Source organism: Sceloporus occidentalis, unplaced genomic scaffold, assembly GCF_023333645.1.
Source record: "Sceloporus occidentalis isolate IW3139 unplaced genomic scaffold, rSceOcc1.0.p SCAF_97, whole genome shotgun sequence".
NCBI lineage: Eukaryota > Metazoa > Chordata > Lepidosauria > Squamata > Phrynosomatidae > Sceloporus > Sceloporus occidentalis.
This window is the reverse complement of record NW_028317077.1, coordinates 1,555,096-1,574,952: the sequence shown is the minus strand read 5'-3', so window position 1 is coordinate 1,574,952 and position 19,857 is coordinate 1,555,096. Positions and strand designations below refer to the sequence as shown.

The window sequence follows — 19,857 nt, the reverse complement described above, 5'->3', positions numbered from 1 at the left end:
CAAGTTTTGTCAATGCAGATAATGCAGGACTTTAGAGTTCATGGTTATCTTGAATATGAGATAAGACCCAGAACCAAGCCAAATCTGAAGATTTAACATGAGAAAGAAAAAGGCAAATTGAGTCAAACGGTTATAACCTGCCTTTAGATTCTGCATTCGTTGTATATATATATATATATATATATTTATATATATATATATATATACCGTATTTGCTCGATTATAAGACGGTTTTTTCCAGAGCAAATGCTCTGAAAAATACCCCTCGTCTTCTAATCGGGGTCGTCTTCTAATCAGACCTCAAATAGAGGTCTGATTATGAGACTAAGATCCAGATCCCCCGCACCGCTGCAGGGGACCTGGATCCTCCTGTCCCCCCCCACCCCATTTAAGCCCCCCACACACACACTTACCGGTGCTTCCTGCTGTATTGCCGGGGCAGCGGGTTGACGTCTACGCGATGTGCGCAACGTCCGCTGCAGCCGGAAGGAGGTGTGGCTAGCAGCGGACGGAGACGTCAACCCGCTGCCCGAGGGAGAGGGAGAGGGAGAGAGAGAGGGAGAGAGAGAGAGAGTTATATGGGGGCATAGGGCATTTCTGGAATGCCTTATACCCCTATATGCCACTCTGGCACTTAGGGGGTTAAAAGGCATATTATGGGGCAGAGTGGCATATAGGGAGGTATAAGGCATTTCAGGAGGCAGAGTGGCGTTAAGGGGGCATTTAATAGAGCACTCTGCCTCCTGAAATGCCTTATACCTCCCTATATGCCACTCTGCCCCATAATATGCCTTTTAACCCCCTAAGTGCCAGAGTGGCATATAGGGGTATAAGGCATTTCTGGAGGCAGAGTGCTCTATACAATGCCTTTTAACTCCCTTAATGGCACTCTGCCTCCTGGAATGCCTTATACCTCCCTATATGCCACTCTGCCCCATAATAGGCATTTTAACCCCCTAAATGCCAAAATGGGATATAGGGGTATAAGGCATTTCTGGAGGCAGAGTGGCACATAGGGGGTCAAAAGGCATATCATGGGGCACAAAGGCATACCATGGGGCACAGTGGCATATAGAGAGTTAAAAGGCATATCATGGGCCACAGTGCCATATTGGTGTGGCAAGCCTGGGGGCAGATGTGCGTAACTGGGGGACAGGTTGGAAAATACAAGGAAATAAAAAAAAAAAATTTTTTTTCTCAATCATAGCTTTTATTTAAAAAAATAGTTTACATGAATTAACATTTACTGGTAAAACTTTTTTTCTTTTGGGTCGTCTTATATTCAGGCTTTTTCTTTTTTTTCCTAAGTTAATATTCAGATTTTGGGGGGGTCGTCTTATAATCAGGGTCGTCTTATAATCGAGCAAATACGGTATAATGTTAGATGTTTATACTTGTTTAAAATAACCCTTCCTGCAGTGAGGATACAGTCGGCGCTCGTGTAATTCAGGAGCCTATCTGCTGCTCGAGCGGCATTATCAGTAAGTACGAGGCCCAAGTGGCCACCGGGCACTATTCTGGTCGGCCAGATGGACGGTCTGGACCCGGCCAAATGGTTCTTATCTGCAGTCAAGTTCTACGTTTCTATTTGGCAGCAGGAAAGAAGCTCATAATTTCGACGATCGCCCCTTCCTTCTCGTGTCACTTTGTTACACACGTTATTTAACCTGCAGGTAAATGACTTTAATAAATGCATCGGGCAGGGCGACCAATTACCACGATGCGTCCTGATAATCACATCTCTGTATTATCGACAAAAATCTGCACCCTCCGGTTAAGCGGGAGAATGTTCACGATTTATGGCGGAATTAACACTGTAACTGCTGAGACGGAGTAATGTATCAAATCTAAATGGATCCGTGTGAATATTTATAAAAGCGCATTGAATGGAAGATGAGCTTTATTATGAATTCATGAACCTGTGAATTATTTACTCTTAATATGCGTATAACTTACGGAGAAATACACATTCACTGTATATTATGACCGCTATAACATCTTTTAATTGTATTTTTATTTGTTTACTTGTTTGCTTTTGTATTAGGATAAACAGCGTTCGGGATCGGCTTGCTCGGGGCATCTCCTGTTGTACAGCGCCGCGGAATACGATGGCACCATATAAAACAAATAATGATGCTCATTCCTCCACAATGTTGCACCTACCTGTAGTAACCATCAGTCAGTGGCTTTGCGATGGTCATGGGTTTCTGAGACCCCCTTTGTGCATGCCAGGGTGGGCTAATCATGCTTACAACTGCTCTACTACCACAAGCCTTGGTCTCGTCATTCATTATAGCCTAATGCCATTCCCTCATTGTACGAACTCTTACCACATCTACTGGAAGTCCTTTCCCTGAAGAAACACTGTGCTGCATAATTCAATTATAACTCATCTTAAGGGTTCCACTTTGGGAGCCCGTCAACTATGTAGAAATAGCTTCCAAATTACACAAGAAATGGGTCTCTTTGAAACAAAATCCGTAAGACCGGACACACAGAGTCTTATTTTTCATTATTATTCACAATTGGCCTAAATTGTTTGCGTTACAGAAGCTGCTTATTAAGATCCAATTATTCCAACAGCCTGTCTGACGCACACCCTTCAGCCTCCATTGTTAGATAACGGATCTGCTCGAGGCGTTGCGTTAATGGCAGGGAAGAAATAAAAGGCAAGACAATAATAACGTATAAGGGGTTCCATGACACTTATAGTCTAGTGGAGGCTAACTTCATCATCACGTGGATGAAAATACTATAGAGGGGGCTATACTGAGACAACAATGTAACGCAAAATGTTAAAATAAGTGCCGCTCGGCTCCACGGGGCGCTGAGGAGCAGGCAGCTTGCAGTCTTCACGTGGTAGAGGGGATGGGGGGGGGCAGTGTGTAATAAGTGTGCGTGCGGTGTACATCTACGAGATCCATAAAGAAAGGGAGATTATTCTAATTTAGGCTTGCACATTTAAACTACACCCCTTCTATGTTGCCCTCGGCCATCTTATTCACTCAAGAATATTAGAAATAATCAGCGCTACGGAATATGATGGCGCTATACACAACAAAACATAATATTAACAAGTAATATCTGTTGATTGCAAGTTATCTTTCAAGCGCAGACAGCTTCTATTGGGAATCAGCCTGGGGAAGACGCCCAACATTCACGTTTTAAGGAGGTTCATCCTTCACCTAGCGTGCATTTATTATTAGACTTGACGGAGTCTCTGAACACCATCAGCCCCGGAGCGTTCCTCTACTGAGACTTGAATCAGAAGAGCTGAGACTAAAATTCTCAAAGCTTTTAATCCAGGCAAGCAGTAGAAAGTTACCGGTCGTCTGCCTTAAACGCCTATTCAGTAAAACGTTGCAACAATTTGTGTTTCTCGTATTGAAATACTGCAGAAAAGTGTGGACTCCAGGTCTTAGCTGCTTCAAAAAGTAAATGAAAAGCCAACATACGCAGTCCTTTGTTATAACACTTTTATAGAGACAAAATGATAGAATATTTAAAGAGAACGATTCTTAAATATTGGAAACGTTTAAGCTTACATTCCGTCAACTTGCATTCCAACAAACCTGTTATAATACGATTCCTGGAGTACGCTGCAGAGGCGTCACACATTAATCAGGTTTCGTTCATCAGGGATGCTTTTTAAGCACTACTTTTGCACAGGGCTCTACTTTAAAAACCACTAAAAATGAAGCCCGTAAGGAGGAACGCAGTAGGAAAATAAAATCAACATACCAAGGAACATGAATCTCAAATGCAGTTATTTTATTAGCACCCAAGAATTTATAGGACAAGACCAGAAAACTATGGAGATTAAGCAGGCAAGATGTCAAATTATCTTCCTTAAATATATTTTCGGGATGGGGGGGTATAGGCCGGGGAAACATACTATGAACTCAGCGACAAAACTTGAATGTACTTTTTTTTTTACTCAAAACACTAAATTTCCCCATGCTACCTTTCTGGTTACAGTAATATTGGTAAATACCAGCCAAGGCTGTGGTACGCAGGCAATTATGGGTCAGTTACCGCGGGGTCTTTGGCTGGCGGAGTCCATTGGGCTAATCGGGGCTGTCAAACTCCTGGCCTCGAACAGACCAGAATTTAGGTAAATAATTTAGTTGAACACACGTGATTTCATCAGTTCCAACCGTTTCGAATAAGCTTGACTGGCCTTATTCTGGCCCTTAAGGCTAGTCTGAGCTTCAGTTCACAAATGGCATGCTTAAGACTGCTTGCTGTCCCTGGTGGCAGAGATCCTGTGGGGTTATTCTGTACTCAGTGCTACACCATTATTTAGCCTTGGCCACTGATGTGTAGTATGGGGTCTTCTTATAGGACCTGCTTATTGTTTTGAGTTGTGGTCCTTGTTACCGACCACGGTTCTGCCAATTATCATCTCTTACACACCCTGCTCCCCAGAAGCCAACATGTAGTTAAAAAGACCTCCTCTCATTACGGAATCCACTCTTACCATTTGCAGAAGGCATACAATATAAGATTTTCTTCTTTTTTTGTGTGTCCTTAAGTTTTTTTTCCTGGGGACACTCCCAGATACAAGGTTATCCTTCATGTAGGACAATAAGAAAAAATATCTAATAGACTTAGGACAATAAGAAAGGCACACGTTTGTGTACTTAAAATATCTAATAGACTTCCATGAAAGTGCAACCAAATTATTATACGGCTGAAGGCCAGGAGCGGGTAAACACTACCTTTCCAATGGTATCATTGATTGATATTCCATCGATATCATTGGCAATAAAATCATGGTAAGCATTTTACATAAAAACACACATTTTAGAACCATTCACAAACGTTTGGTCGACAGCTACATTTCTTAACGGTAGGTCTTTCGTGAAATGTAAACAACGATATGTAGATTAAATACAATACATGGAGACATGAAAAAGAAAACGTGCGAAGCGCCTGCTTTCTGTCCGTGCTCGGAATGGAAACTGCAACGACTTTTTATACGAAACCCGACCTAGAAACTACAGATGATCCAGAATAAAATATATATCTTTTTTTTTTTTTAAACAACAATCACTACCATTTGTTTCTCTAACAAAAGTTTCATATTTTAGTTTTTTCATTCCTGCTGCGTATAAATATATATGTGTAACACTTTTTTCACGAGAGATGTTGCCATACACCAGCTTGTAACAATGGGATCCGGAAAGGGGTTTATGACAGTGTGTTATTTTTTTTTTTTTTTTCATGAAAATAATAATGGCCGTGGAGCACAACCCACCCAGAGACCACCATCAGCCATCACATACTTCAGTTGAATTATAGTCTATGTATATATATATATATATATATATATATATATATATATATATTCTCTTTTCTTAACAGGCACACTTCTTTGATTCTGCTTTTCCTTCATCTAATTTTCCGGAATTTCCTCCGTTAACGGCGTCTGGCACTTGGGTCTTGTCCACGCACTGCTCCATTCTCTTCATGATCAAGTCTAGAAGTACGTTCACGGATTTCTCCACATTCTGTCCGGTGGCTGCGCTGGTTTCAAAATACGGAATTCTGGTACAGAGAAGAACAATCCGTTAATCCTTCCGGCTTCGTACATTCACTGGTGGATTGCGGAAGCTGTGACTAGATGCTGGCGTTTACGGACTAAGGAAGGGTTAACCATGCATTGTTATGGGTTAATTCAAGTTGGGTAAAACATTTAACCCCTTCAATCCCAGGGGTTTTTGGTACCTCAAAGCCCAGAGCAATTTTGCCATTTTTGGGGTATGTCGGTTTAGCGATGATTCTCTTTTCCTGTGAATTGTGTACCCATATAAACTATATATTGTTTTTTCAAGGAGAGATAGAGCTTTCGTTTGATACCATAGTTGGATGATTAGCTGAAAATTTAGAATGAGAAATTTAGTAAAAACTAGCGAAGATTAGAAAAATAAACTAATTTTTTTTTACATTTTCCCTCTGAATCCTCACAAAATTAGGTAAAGTGATGGAAAATCCCCTCCAAGTTTATCAATTCAGGTGTCCTGATTTCAGAAATACCTAATTTATATAGATTTTCCAGACTTTCCCAGCACCAGGGAGCATACTATTAGGTGTACAATTTTGTAGAATTTTTATGCCTATGGCTTAACGGGTTTGGGGGTTGTGAACGGGGGCAGGAGGGTTATACTGGCTAGATGTTATGCTAGGGCAACGGGATGTAAGGTTTTTTTAAGAATTTTTTTTATTATCTTTTTTTATATTTTTTTTTTAAAAAAAAAATTTATTTAAATTTTTTTTACATTTTTTGTATTTTTTAATTTTTTTTTTTTTTTACACAGTAATGGTTAGAGGTCCTCCTAGGGACCTCCTGAACATGCCAGTGATGTCACAGTAACATCACAGCTCACATTATAATTTTTTTTAGTATTATTTATATTATTATTTTAATGATTTATTTAATATTATTTTTAAATGACTTTTTTTTTTTCCAGCTTTTCTGTTACAGGACGGGAGGGGGAGTGAGAGAGATGGTTTCTCACTCCCCTCCCCGCGATCCCCCTGCACCGATCACACTGTGATCTCTATGCAGGTCCTCACAGACCTGCATAGAGATCGCAGCGTCTCTGTGCCTCATCGGAGGGCAGGATATCCCCGCAGGGGATATCCTGTCCTCCGATGACCTTCCGGGTTACGTCAGCAGTGACGTAACCCGGAAGGGAATGCCCGATCGCGCGTTTGCAACTGCGCGATCGGGCAGTTTACCGGTAACAGCTTACCGGCTTTCATGCCGGAAGCTGTTACAGGCGATCGGACAGCAGAAAGCCGGCAAAGCCGGCTTCTGCTGTCAGTGGGGAGTCCAGGCTGTCAAACGACAGCCTGGTCTCCCGTGCAGCGGCAGGGATGTGTCCCTGACGCTGCACGAAGGGCTGGACGTACCGGGACGTCCATAGGGGTTTCTTTGTGGGCGTTTTTTGGACGTCCCGGTACGTCTATAGGGGATTGAAGGGGTTAAATGAAATTTTACATTGTTTCATAGTAATAAAAAGAAAACAAAAACTATAAAATAAAAAATAGAAAAAATATTACAATAGACCTATTAAAATGTTTGAAGTCAAAGAAAGAACGCAGTTGGATGCGACAGCTCCGAGTTCCTATTAAACTCATTTTAATGGATTAACCATTTAAACTATCATGAAACTTAATCCCCGCTGCCCTCTGTGTGCTCTACGTAGCGTTTCACTCGCCGGATTCTCTCACATAGGGATATTGATGCAAACCTGCTTTTTCCGACACGTCCCCGACTGCCGCTGCTTATTGCGTTTGGTTGAATTACTCACCCGTATTTGTCTGCGAGCTCCTTCGCTTGCCTTTCATTAACCTCTCTCTGGTCTGACAAGTCTGCCTTGTTGCCAATTAATACGATGTCCGGATTCTCACAATACGCATTGGCTTGAAGCTGGCCTGTAGTACAAAAAAAAAAAATCGGGAAAACAGTGAAGAAAAAACAAAAACCTGGGAAATGATTATATCCAGTTAACCAAATGGTGTTAAAATATTAGCCATAATGAATAAATTATACGCGGGTCTAATGTGCACTCTGTCACCTGGGTACCGGAGAACATGGACAAAGATCTTTCTATCCATGCATTAAAATCAATGTGCAGCGCATCAGGAATAAAAGGCATGCCAAACATGCGCAGACCGGCTCACACGTCACTTATAAGCACTGTTGTCCAATACTGGCTCTGCGCTTATGATCATCATTGCTTGTACCATGTCAGACAGGACCATTTATTCTGAGCGTTACCCCAGGTTTGGTGGCGATTTGGCTTTTCTAAGGATTGTTAGATTATTTTCATGTTCTGGATAACCAGATGTCCCCGTTTTCAGTAAAAAGAAACAAACAAAACAAAAAAACAATTCTCTTGATGGAGACTTCCGTGCAGAGAAGTTACTTGTCCCAGAAATGACAACCGAGTCCCTATCCAGCCTTAATACGGAGTATATTCAAATGTATGGATCTTCGCTATAGGTGACATAGTTAATGCTCCTATACATTTCTGCACCAGCCAATTTCTTTTATTGACATCACTAAAATTAGGGTCGCTCTCCAGAGCTACATTATGGGAGGTGGAGGGGACCTAGCCAGCCGGTGGTGGGAATTGCCCCCCCATAAGGGCAGGAAGGTGGGGGAAGACCAGCATCCCGTAACAGAGACTAAAGGAAGGTCTGGTAATTATAACTGTGATCTCAGGGCCAAACCCAAAGAGCCCCAATGTATGTGTATCAGTGCCAGTATGTGATATAAATAATAATATCAGTTTATAAATATACATTTTTATTAACAAAGCCCCCAGATTTCATCAATAAGTCTTCGCTGGTACAGCCTGCCAGGGAGTAGAAGTTGGATTTGTTTGCTTTTAATATAATAAAACCCTCTATGAGAATCGCATTGCTCTGTGCTCGAGGCATTCCCTTTGCTGACGGCGGCAGCGTGTTTCAGTCCTAGAAGCAGTATGTACCTGCAGCGCGTGGGCATGTGCTCGGCGCTGTACATTCATGTGTAGCTACGAGACAATCCCCGACAGCAGGAAGACGTAGCTTTACTGCAGGGCTTGACAAATTTGTTATAAATCTAGGAGCCAGCTAAAAAAGTTAGGAGCCAGGACTTTTTTTTGCCCCTGCACCCGCACTTTGCCCCAGCACTCAGTCTCACACTTTGCCCCAGCACTCACACTTTGCCCCAGCACTCAATCTCGAGTTATTGATTGTTAACACCAATCACAGTCCTGCCCAGACATACCCAGGTTCCAGCATGTACTGGCTGACTTGGCATGATAGGAGTACATGCTGAAACCTGGCTTGCTGCATCCCTTGTGTATTGATGCTGCACATCACTTAGAGTCCCATGTGCCATGCTCCTCCCCCCACTTACACAACCATGCTATCACACACACTCATTCATATACTCATTCATACACCCTCCTTCACCCCCTTACCTGCACTGCAGATCTCTCACACGCAGACTTCCATAGGGGCCCTGCTGCTTCTATCTCTGTCTCTCTGCACGAACTTCTCTTGTCCCGCCCACTGGGAGGAGGAACAGAGCAGTCATGTGACTCCTCTGGTTTCCTGCTTCCTGTGGCCACTCCAGCACAAGAGACGCTGCTTGCACATTAAGAGCAACGCACAGCTAAGCAGTGTGGCCCCCGCGGGGATTATTTTCAGACGTTTTTTTTTTTTTTTATTTCGCCGAATGTGTGTTTCGGCCACCGGTTTGGCTCACAAACACCTAGGCGCCAGGACAAAATTATCAGTCGCCATGGCGACCTGGGATTTGTCGAGCCCTGCTTTACTGATCCTTAAACAAATGGCGCAGATTGGCCTCTAATAATGTAATCAGAAATTCGACGTATGATTTTTATGGATTAAGCCCGAAGTGCATAAAACCTTCTTTAATCTTTGTATCGTTTTGGACATTTCATATTTATTAGAATATTATGTGAAAAGGATTACTTGCTACAATGCCACTCAAACTGTATTTTTTAAACATTAATGTAAAACATAAAATTTTTCTGAAGATTAAGCGCTTACAAGAGGTGCGAGATGTTTAAAAGCCAACGTTTGGGGCAAAAAAAGGGAAAACTGGGACGTGCTTGAAAATGGGTAGACTGTGATAAAATATGGGTGGAGCATTCCCTGGCATTTAGTGGGAGGGGCTGGGCTACCATGAAGCCCCTCCCCCTTTTATGTCCCATTGTACCCATAAAAATAGAGTTGACCCCTAGATTAAGTATTTAGAGCAGGTATCCATCTGGCTGAGAGTAATGGGAGAGGGGGTCATGTCATCTGCAACTCCTAGAGCCTTACATGCGGCTTGTATCTTCGCACTGTACTTATATATATTATATGTCACAATATATTATATTTATTATATGGCACAAGGAGACAGAAACAAAAGACACAGGGAGGCGCAGACAGCTTAAAGCAAAGACCAGCATCAGCGTGATGCTTTACACACCAAAAAAACACCAACGTTTTAAGCGTAACACTTACTCATCCAGTTCCGGACATTTAAAAAGCTCTGTTGGCTGGTAAGATCAAACATTAATAAGAAGCCCATTGCATCTCTAAAAAATGCTGTTGTGAGACTTCGAAACCTAAAGGAAATACCAAAAATGTTAATTATGTTAGTAAAATAAAAAATATCATGGCAGGAAAAACACTGCAATTATTATTTATTCATTTATATAGCGCCTTCGTATTCCGCAGCATTGTTCTATGGGTAAACAGGACATAATGATTAGCGCGTCATATAATGATACAGACTTAAAGAAACAAAAGGCGAGGAACTCAAAAGAGCTTACAATCTAGAAGTAGGTGACCAACAGAAAAGAAAAAAAAAAAAAAAAGATGATTTTATAATAAATATATCATTTTCTAGAATGTTTAACTCCTCTGGGTAATTATTGAACAAGCAAACCTGGCTACATCTTCAATTCATTAATTCATTTATTACTGAGAAGAGCTAAAACTGGTAACTTTGTTACCAAGGTAATTACCAATGGTGGCCACTAGAGGGAGCAATACAATTCAAACTGAGTTTAGCATTTACTAACCTGGAGTTTGAATGTGAGTTAACCACTTTAGCTCCCTGCTCCCATCACTCTGCATTATAAAGGGTCAGTGCCTTATAAGCTGGCCCTGTATAGAGCATAATAATATAATGGAGTTTAAATGTTGAAGTCATCTGTGAATTCGAAAGGTAGGAGCTTTATATGGAAGAGGCCTTTTTCCTGCTTCTCTGTGTTTTTGACAGGTCTGATTCACATACATAGGAATATTAGTGGGTTTAAAACCAGTCTGTTTCAACTAATATGGTGTTGATCACCCCTCACCTACAGTACATTTCATTAAAAAGAACACATTTACATTTGTGTTGCCATATTTTACAGTCCCCTATAGTTCCTATATAACTTCGCATGTGTTTCTATGAGCAGTTCTAATGCTTTGTGCCTAAGCTAATGGTTACCTTAGGCACAAAGCATTAGAACTGCTCATAGAAACACATGCGAATTTATATAGGAACTATAGGGGACTGTAAAATATGGCAACACAAATGTAAATGTGTTCTTTTTAATGAAATGTACTGTAGGTGAGGGGTGATCAACACCATATTAGTTGAAACAGACTGCGCGGCTAGTGCCAGGAGCTGTGCGGGTAAGGAAACAGCCAAGTGAAAGGCAGCTTGGATTTCAGGGACTTAGGGATCAGCGGAGCAAACATGATTTCTTTCACTTAACCCTAAAAATTGGTTTCACTGTCCCTTTAAGTGTAAATATTTTAATGGGCAAGAGTTGCCATATTGGCCATTATTTCCAAAAAAAAAGCTAATTCTACCACATTGCTGACTGCCTCCTATCAAGTATTTTGCTGTTGCTCTGCGGGGCTAATTTGTATTATTATATGAATATTTAACTACAAATATTTTATTTTAAAAAGGGTATTTTTGGAAGTGTTCTTGTGTCTATTCAATACTGTCATTTGGGCACACTGGTTGATTTAAATAAATACATCAGATGCACCAATGTATGCGTTTTCATTTACAGAACCACATTTTGGAGTAATCTTGGTTTTCCATAAAAAGTTTGTTAGGAAACAAATACTTTTTTCCAGTGCTTGAGCCTGGAGCATCTTTGTCCTCAGATGTTTACTTTGTGAGATGCTGAACATATAGACAAGAAAGAAGGCAGAAAATACGTTACCGTTCCTGGCCGGCTGTGTCCCAAAGTTGCAAATGTACTTTGAAGGTCTTCCCTTGTGTGCCCCCGGACCCAGCGCTGCCATACACCTGAAGGAGAACAATGGGAATATCAGTGCATTTTATAAAGTCAAAATACAGTAACAGACACTTGCTGACATCATAAGCTCATGCACACGCATGCTAATGCCATACACTAATACACACACACTCTAACACTACATGCTGACACACACATTTCCGCAAACCTCTTCAGTTTTAGAGGATACTCTAATGGAACGGTGGACTACTGGCTCTAGAAGTCTTGGCTCGTTGAAATACTAACATTATTTATAGGTGAAGTAGAGAGTTGCCTCTGCTTATGTAGGGCTAGAACAAAAATTAATATTGCCAGGCTCTTGCTACATAGTTTCAATGATTACCAAGATATGGACTAGGTGTAGTCTGTAAGGAATATTAGTTCCTAATATTTTTTGATGGCTCAACTAGTTAAAGGAACAGACAATGGGATTGGGGATACAGGTTCATATGGATATCACAAAAAATACTCCTTAAATAAAGTATTAAGGTTCATCCAAACAACATATACTGCATTTCACATTAAAGCTCTGGAAAGAGCGCAGTCTGCGAGGCGCTGAAATCCTTAACTGTTTCAAATTGCATTTAGATCTCATTATATCCGAAATAGTGAATAATGAAACCCGGTTAGGCTGTCTGACTTGGAAATGATAAAAGAACAGAATTTGTTTACTGAGCAATCGAAGGCTCCTAAATGATATCACAAACACTTTGCCGCAAATGAAAGTTTGTGTGTTCTCCAAAATTCCTGCAGGCGCCTTCTAATTTATTTAAAAGGCAGCATTGGAAGCTGATAAACGCTTATCCTATGGGTCTGCCGTCGGAATCCGCGCCTTCCAAATGTCACATTCTGACTTCCTAATATTATAAAACATTTGCTTCGCTCCTCCCTTCCTAGTTAGGAGATGTTAAGTAAGATGCTATAGAAAATAAAAGGGATTAAAGCTTTGAGTCTTACCCCATTTTAGTTTGGGAAGATAAGTAAAAGTGTGTTAGAATGCTTGAATATTACATTATTGCTTAGAAACCGATTATATTTTTGACATCGGGTGACATCAGACATAAGTCGTTCCTAAATAAATGACTGTGTCAAGCCATTGTTTGAGTGGCAGGTTAAACCTTCTGGGTGCTTCTACTTCTTGAATTGAGAGCCGGAGATGATTCTTGCCTCGGCGGATGAAGTTCTTAACCAAAGATTTGTGAGAACGGCGTTAAGAGTCGTTTAATACCGCTGGTGTTAACCCCTTAAGGACAATGGGTTGTCCTTAAATCCATTAAAACCAATGCATTGTGAGCGGCTTTGTCATTAAGGAGTTAATAAAGTGATTTATATTTCAGTGCATATTCCCTTGTTACTCGAAGGATCATACTCACCACTCTTTTTTCCCTAAAATCTATGCCGACTGTTGTGATAAATTTAGGGTTGAACTTGTTGTCGGTGTATCTATAAAGAAAGGTGGTCTTTCCTACGCCAGAATCTCCGAGGGCCAGGAGCTTAATCAGATAGTCATAGTCCCCATCAGTCATAGTGCTGATCGTGGTGAACCTGTGGAAGAGCACATGGGGGGGGGGGGGGGGAATAGATTAGTTAATTACCCTCAGGGCTGGCAAACAAAGGCGTTATTGGTCTGCACTACGACCCATACTGTAAAGCCGATCACTGCATTACATTTCTAATCAACAGGAAAAACAAAGACGGTAATTTCACAATAACTAATAATTTTTTTTATTTAACTTAAATTTTTTATTGTTTTATAGTTTCTTTTCATACGAAAATGCATGGAAAGCGAAGTCACAATAACTAATAATTGAAAGCAAAAGCGGTTTTCATTCGACAAAGCTAACAAAAAAATAAATAAATCATAAAATCTAAAATTAAAAATACACTTTAATTAATGACCAATTACTCAGTTGATATTCTCCTGGCGGCCAACAGTCCTTAATTTACTAGGATGATCTGGGCGCCGTGGGGTTTTTTGTGAATAGAACGTCATGCGACATCACAACACCGCTAAAACAACCCACGTGGTACATCAAACGCACTAAAGCAGGGGTTCTCAAACTGCGGCCCTCCAGCTGCTGCAGGACTACAACTCCCATAATGCTCCTTCGGCTAAGGGGCTGGCTGAGGAGTATGGGAGATGTAGTCCTGCAGCAGCTGGAGGGCCGCAGTTGGAGAACCCCTGCACTAAAGCATTAAACATGAAAAGTTATATATCTGGAATACATATTTACTGGAAATATATAATTTTATGTATATAATAAATCGATATTTAGTAACTTACACACGGACATGCTAACATATACTATAACAACGTAGCAAATGAATATAATAGGGTGGTCACACCAATTTTAACCATTCCACTGAATAGAGCAAAAACACACGGATATCACGACTCCGGAACTCTGAACTTCCTTCATCGCATGGGACTCGCTTCACACGCCGAGTACTTACTCCTGGGACATCTAAAGTCAAGTATCCATAATGTAAGGCAATACTTGTTGTTTTTATATTACATTTTTTATTAATATTTGGCTCCCCTCTGCTATTTGCACATCTCTCCTGCCGACATCCGAACATCTGCTTGACACGCTCCAAACCTCAAGGTTTTCCTGGAAATGCGTATACCGAGCGCCGATATCTTTAAGCCTGGATCACAGGGTTCATTAAAATGTGAGTGTTACTCCAAGAGGGAAATAACAGCGATACACCCTGAATTTTACCAACGCGTCTATACTATGTTGCTTTCTATTTTTTTGTTTCATATGTATCTTTGGAGAGTGATTAATGCTGGTGACGTGTATATATATATATATATATATATATATATAGTGAATTTATTTGTGCGCACCCACGCTCCTTATAGCTTTATTTCTAGTGGTGTATTTGATGGGTAAACCACTTTATGTAATAAGAGCGCCTATATTCACAACATTTACACAATTTTAACAAGACACCTATATATTTTTGTATATTATCCCAATACTGTAGGGTGGCCCTGAGTTCATAAAGCGACATGTGAAATGTGACAGTATGTGTGTGTGTGTGATTATGTATACATTTGCACGCTGGAAAAAGTGTTAGTTATAATGAGTCGTTATTGCAGTGTGAAATATGTGATTATTGAATTATGTTACTACACAGCCATGCAGAATGGGGAAAAAAAAAATCTCTCTTCATGTTAGTTTTACATTAGCTTCCAGGAATCTTATAGCTTATACAGATCGCAGGCGTGACGCGTTCACAGACTGCACCGTGTTAAAAGAAACGAACTGGAAGTGACGCCATAAATCAGGAGGCTCCATGTTGGACAAAATGCCATTAAAAGGAGTGGAATTAACTATTATTCAAATATATCCTGCAGCAAAGCACATGTTTACTAGGAGATACGACTGCAAGTTCTTTGGTTTTATTCTGCTCTTAAATCGCATTTCCCTATTCCGAACAAGCCTGGATTATATTAATAAGGCCAAATAAAGAAAGCAGAGTTTTCTTTGTCTCAGGTGCCCAGACTCGCGCTGCATATTTAATATTGAACATGCATTGACCTTTACGGAGGCAAAGTTATATTCCTTTCTTTTTTTTTTTTACATTATCTTACTGGCCCTTTCAGCAGCTGCCTGACATTGATGATATATATATATATATATATATATATATATATATATATATATATATATATATATATTTTAGTTAAATGGATGGAGCATGAAAGTTACCTTAATATTGAACTATGCATTATGCAGGGCCCCTTGAAAACTCTCCTTACTTCCACTTGAATAAAATGGGTTACTTTTACCTTTCAGCCTTTGGAAGTTCTTAAAAAATAAAATGTTTTAATAAATTAGAAGTTCCTGATTAAAACTTGATTTAGGGCGACATAGGCTTTAATATAACACAACGGGGCAAACGTAAATGCTGGCAATGAATGCATTCAAGATGAATAGTGTTAATATTGAGGTAATAAGGGTTACCATGGTAACTTGAATTCTGCCCAAACCTTTTTTTAAATAAAAATGAAAGTAGTTTATAGGGTATATGTGATCAAAATGAAACATGCTTATGTTTATTATTTTCACTTTACACGCCTGATCACAAACAACTATGGTTGTCAAGGTAAAGAGAATTCTAGCTGTAATATCACTCCAAGCCAGCCGGAGGCCCTGTAGAGCTCTCAAACCCATTATGTCCAGCTCTATTTTCACGCATATTAGAATCCTTCTTCCTGATTAATCCACGATTAGTGCAACATTCTTTTGATGTTACAATTCTGATTAAACTCCACCCCCAACTGCCTCTACTGAAAGCATGGAGCATACCACAGTATGCTTCTCGCACATGCTCCATTGAATTCACAATCTAGTTAATAGTTGAGCTTCCATGGATATCAATGGGAGTACCAGCAGCCAATCACGTGTAGGCTATGTGAACATATTTTTGCTAGCATACACGTGATTGGCTGCTGCTTCAGTGACTTCAATGTGAGTTCTGATGAGCACGTCCAAGATGTAACTACTACATTACTAATTAGTTTTTTTTTGTTTTTTTTAATCTCCCCATGTTAACTATAATTTCCCCATTATGTTGGAAATTTAATAACAGTAACATACATTTTTTACATAGGAAATGTTATAGGCCTCTCTTCACTACATACATAGCTACCAGTGCTGTTTTTAATGAGATTTCAATGGCCTTAAGCACCATTCTTCCTTTTTTGATGGTATGTGGGTGTGTAGGAAGAAATGACCTAAGAAATGCAGAAAACTATAACAAAGTACAGGAGCTCCGTCCACAAGTATTCGAGTCTGCAGAGCAAGTTAATCTGGTCTAAGAACTCGAATAACCTGATCGAGAACAATAGGAAGTGTCCGATGACACGAGTAAGAGTGAATTCTTACTTAAGAAAGTGGTAACAAGAACTGCTCTCATCTATTACAGTAAATAGTTTATCAGAAGATTATATATATACCTATATATATCTATATATATCTGTCTATATGCCTCAGGTTCTGTCCCCCTGCAAAACAAATCAACTTACCTCCTTGAGGTTTTACCCCGCTGTCAGGGTAAGGGGCAGATTTCTACGGGCCCTCTATATTCTAGTAATATGGTAATTAAGGTTGGGAAAAAAACACATGCATCAAGTTAAGCCTCGCTGATGATCCAGAAGAAAGCCAAAACTCTATAATATTAAGGCGGGTTCTAACTGTGCCTCAAAACAGAGAAAAGTCCTTGTTGACCCAAAACTGGCCTCCGATATCTCACTGGATCAACAATCTTTACTGCTCTTACTGTAATGAACCCTCATCGCTGCTTTAGGTGAATTTTCCTTCTTAAAGTCTGAATGGATGACCTGTTCTATGTACAGTCCTATAATTAAACAGCTTAACAGAGAGTGGTTTGCACTCTGATTTAGTTAGAGTATCTCAACTGGTACTTTTTTGCCCCTGGCATATCACAATTGAAATCCCTGCTTGAATACAGGTTACTATTCAAAATACTGTTTCCCCTTGACAAGTCATGGTTGTCACGGTTCAATAACGTCAATATGATCTTTGTGAAGGGCTAGGTTGAAACCGATGGAAGCTTCTGTGGTCAGATATCCAGCCAGCTAGGAAATCTCCAATTACCTTCACAGGTACTGGATGGCAAACCCTACTCTTTTAGTTCTGGAATAGGAACAGGGTGGGTGAAAACATTTGCCAGGATTCTAAAGATCGTGCTAAAAAAAAAAAATTCCGTCCCGAATTTTGGGAGATACAAGAGTTTTCAGAAAGTGAATAGAGTTAGTAAATGTATATCTGAAACTTGCACGCTATCTCGGCAGGAGTTGGTATATCCGCACTTCACTATATGCCCCGCTCTATACCAACACCCCATATATATCCCCAAAATGAGTAGAAATGACACTGGAGTGTGATGGCAACCTCTACACTAAGCCAGGAAAGGCTGAGGATGCATAGGTATCCAATTCAGGGGGTACAACACAGCACTTTAAAAGTTAATTGCGATACAAATGGGTAATATGTCTACTATTGCAATAAAGGTGGGGGGTGAAAAACTAATCAAATGAATACTATTAATCAGCTATTATATAAAACTTCATGGAATAGAAATAAAAATAAAGACGATTCACTTTCTCATCTTCCCTTTTCAACACAGTGTGTGTCAGAGAGGTTTGCAGAGAATTATACACACATTTCTTGCGCATGCTTATTCATTGCATTAAGGGAACAACTTAGTTTGCCGATGAATAAAAGGCCAACGTATAGCCAGAGGCACTCTGAGCTCAGGGGTCATTTACAATAAACACTCTTTTCGGGATTCCTTGACATTCCAAATTAAAGTGTGCAGTCGTGTCCGGGATGAGCCATGATCCCTAGGCGTGGAAGTTAATTAGAGATCCTTATCTTTGCATATTTTATCTGCAGCGACTATTATACCGTCTATGGCCAATGAAGCCCCCACATGGACCCTGGGGTTCACTAAAGCAGAAGGGTTCTTATTTTAACTATTTCATGATTTTACTATACATTATAAAGGGCCGGCCATGGCTGAGACGACCTATTATAATCTCCACTTCAACGGTATTTCAAAACACTCTTTAAATATTTAAATATGCAGTACACAGGGCCAGCTCCGCCTTTCTTGCAGGAGAAGTTACTTACCATTGGCCCTTTATAACACATAACGAACTGAGCGAGTTAAGTTCACAATTCACTTATTGCATATAGAGATTACTTTGGTACTTAAATGGTTAATGCTAACTCATGGTAGCTGAAAACGTAGAGAGAAAAGGGAAGAATTACCAAAAAAAACAAACAAACAAAAAAAAAAACGTGCCCTACGGTCTTATCAAGACAGACTGGGACTATACTAAACGGGGCCTTATAGAAACGATCATGTGCTTTCTATTCCAGGCAGATACTCTCACTACGTATTATTGGTCACCCCCTTAATAAATAGCTTGGGGCCGTAGCACACAGGTATCAGTATATAATGAGGGCTTTATTTTGGTTATATGGAGACAAATGAATACCATGAGAGGAAGGTCTTGGGCATCAGCTATAAGCAAAAATACAGGGGGTCGCCCATGGGTTATACAGATGCAGCTTACATGGAGCATATTTTGGAACCCATCACTGACCTGGCGGAACAAGGTTAGACTTAAGTCAGGGCTGCACAGCTCCAGTCGTCCAAGGCTACAGACAGGTCAGGAATTGGTATAATTAATATTTCATTATTTCATACCCGAGTTCGAGCAAAGATGACCAAAAACTGTCTGCGGCCCTCGGGGAACAAGAGTTTTTCAGCGCTGCTTAAGATGAATAAGGAATGGATTTGTTGTCAAAAGAAAACTCATTGGCATTAAGGATACGTAATTTGTTTCACCAGAAACACAGTTATCGCTTCTAATTGTTGGAACACATGTTTGATTACTAGGTGGTGCAGCCTAATGGCCGTTTGATTGAAACAAGAATACAGATTGATTCAATGGGAAAAGGATCTCTAGATGAGATTTCTCCATCCATTTATTAACCTGTCCTTAACATCAGAATAGTTCAAATGCGTTAGTTAGAAAGTGCAGGGCTTTCTCACCGTTTGCTTCTGGTGCTGGGTGTAGGAACCTCATTAGATGCCTCCTTCCTCTCTAGGACCTTTAATAACGAGGGTCATAGAAACAAATCTATTGTGTGGCTCCCGATACAGCGACTTAAGTTCACAGCCCAGCTCGGAAGTCTGTAACGCTACAAAAGCTCACACGGGACTATCCCGTTCTATCAGGCAATCCACACTCTTAACTGTGGTTAGTCGAGGGTTGTTTCCTTGGCAAGACAAAACGAGACATTCCGATCGGTCTTATAATCTACGTAACAAATATAGACTGAAACCAACTTTGTATCAGTAGAAAAGAATCCTCACAAGCATCCAAAGTTTCACCAGCATATATCTGTTTGTCTGCTTTGTTTGCAGCCCTGATAAAATCGCTCGTTCAAAGTATCTGGCAGGATCAATCTGAAAGCAAAGCACTTTC

The 19,857-nt window shown here is 40.3% G+C and overlaps 1 protein-coding gene across 1 annotated transcript; it reads right to left on the bottom strand.

Annotated features, from left to right (window-relative positions):
- Window positions 1–5,360: 5,360 nt before the first annotated feature.
- On the bottom strand, window positions 5,361–13,348 carry LOC149284219 (ras-related protein Rab-27B). The gene is made up of 5 exons (XM_089496990.1): window positions 13,196–13,348; window positions 11,748–11,833; window positions 10,039–10,142; window positions 7,320–7,443; window positions 5,361–5,550 (listed from the first exon to the last, which is right to left on the bottom strand). Exons 1-5 carry the CDS (start codon window positions 13,346–13,348, stop codon window positions 5,361–5,363), a joined length of 657 nt encoding a protein of 218 aa, XP_089353116.1.
- Between the last annotated feature and the right edge of the window lie 6,509 nt (window positions 13,349–19,857).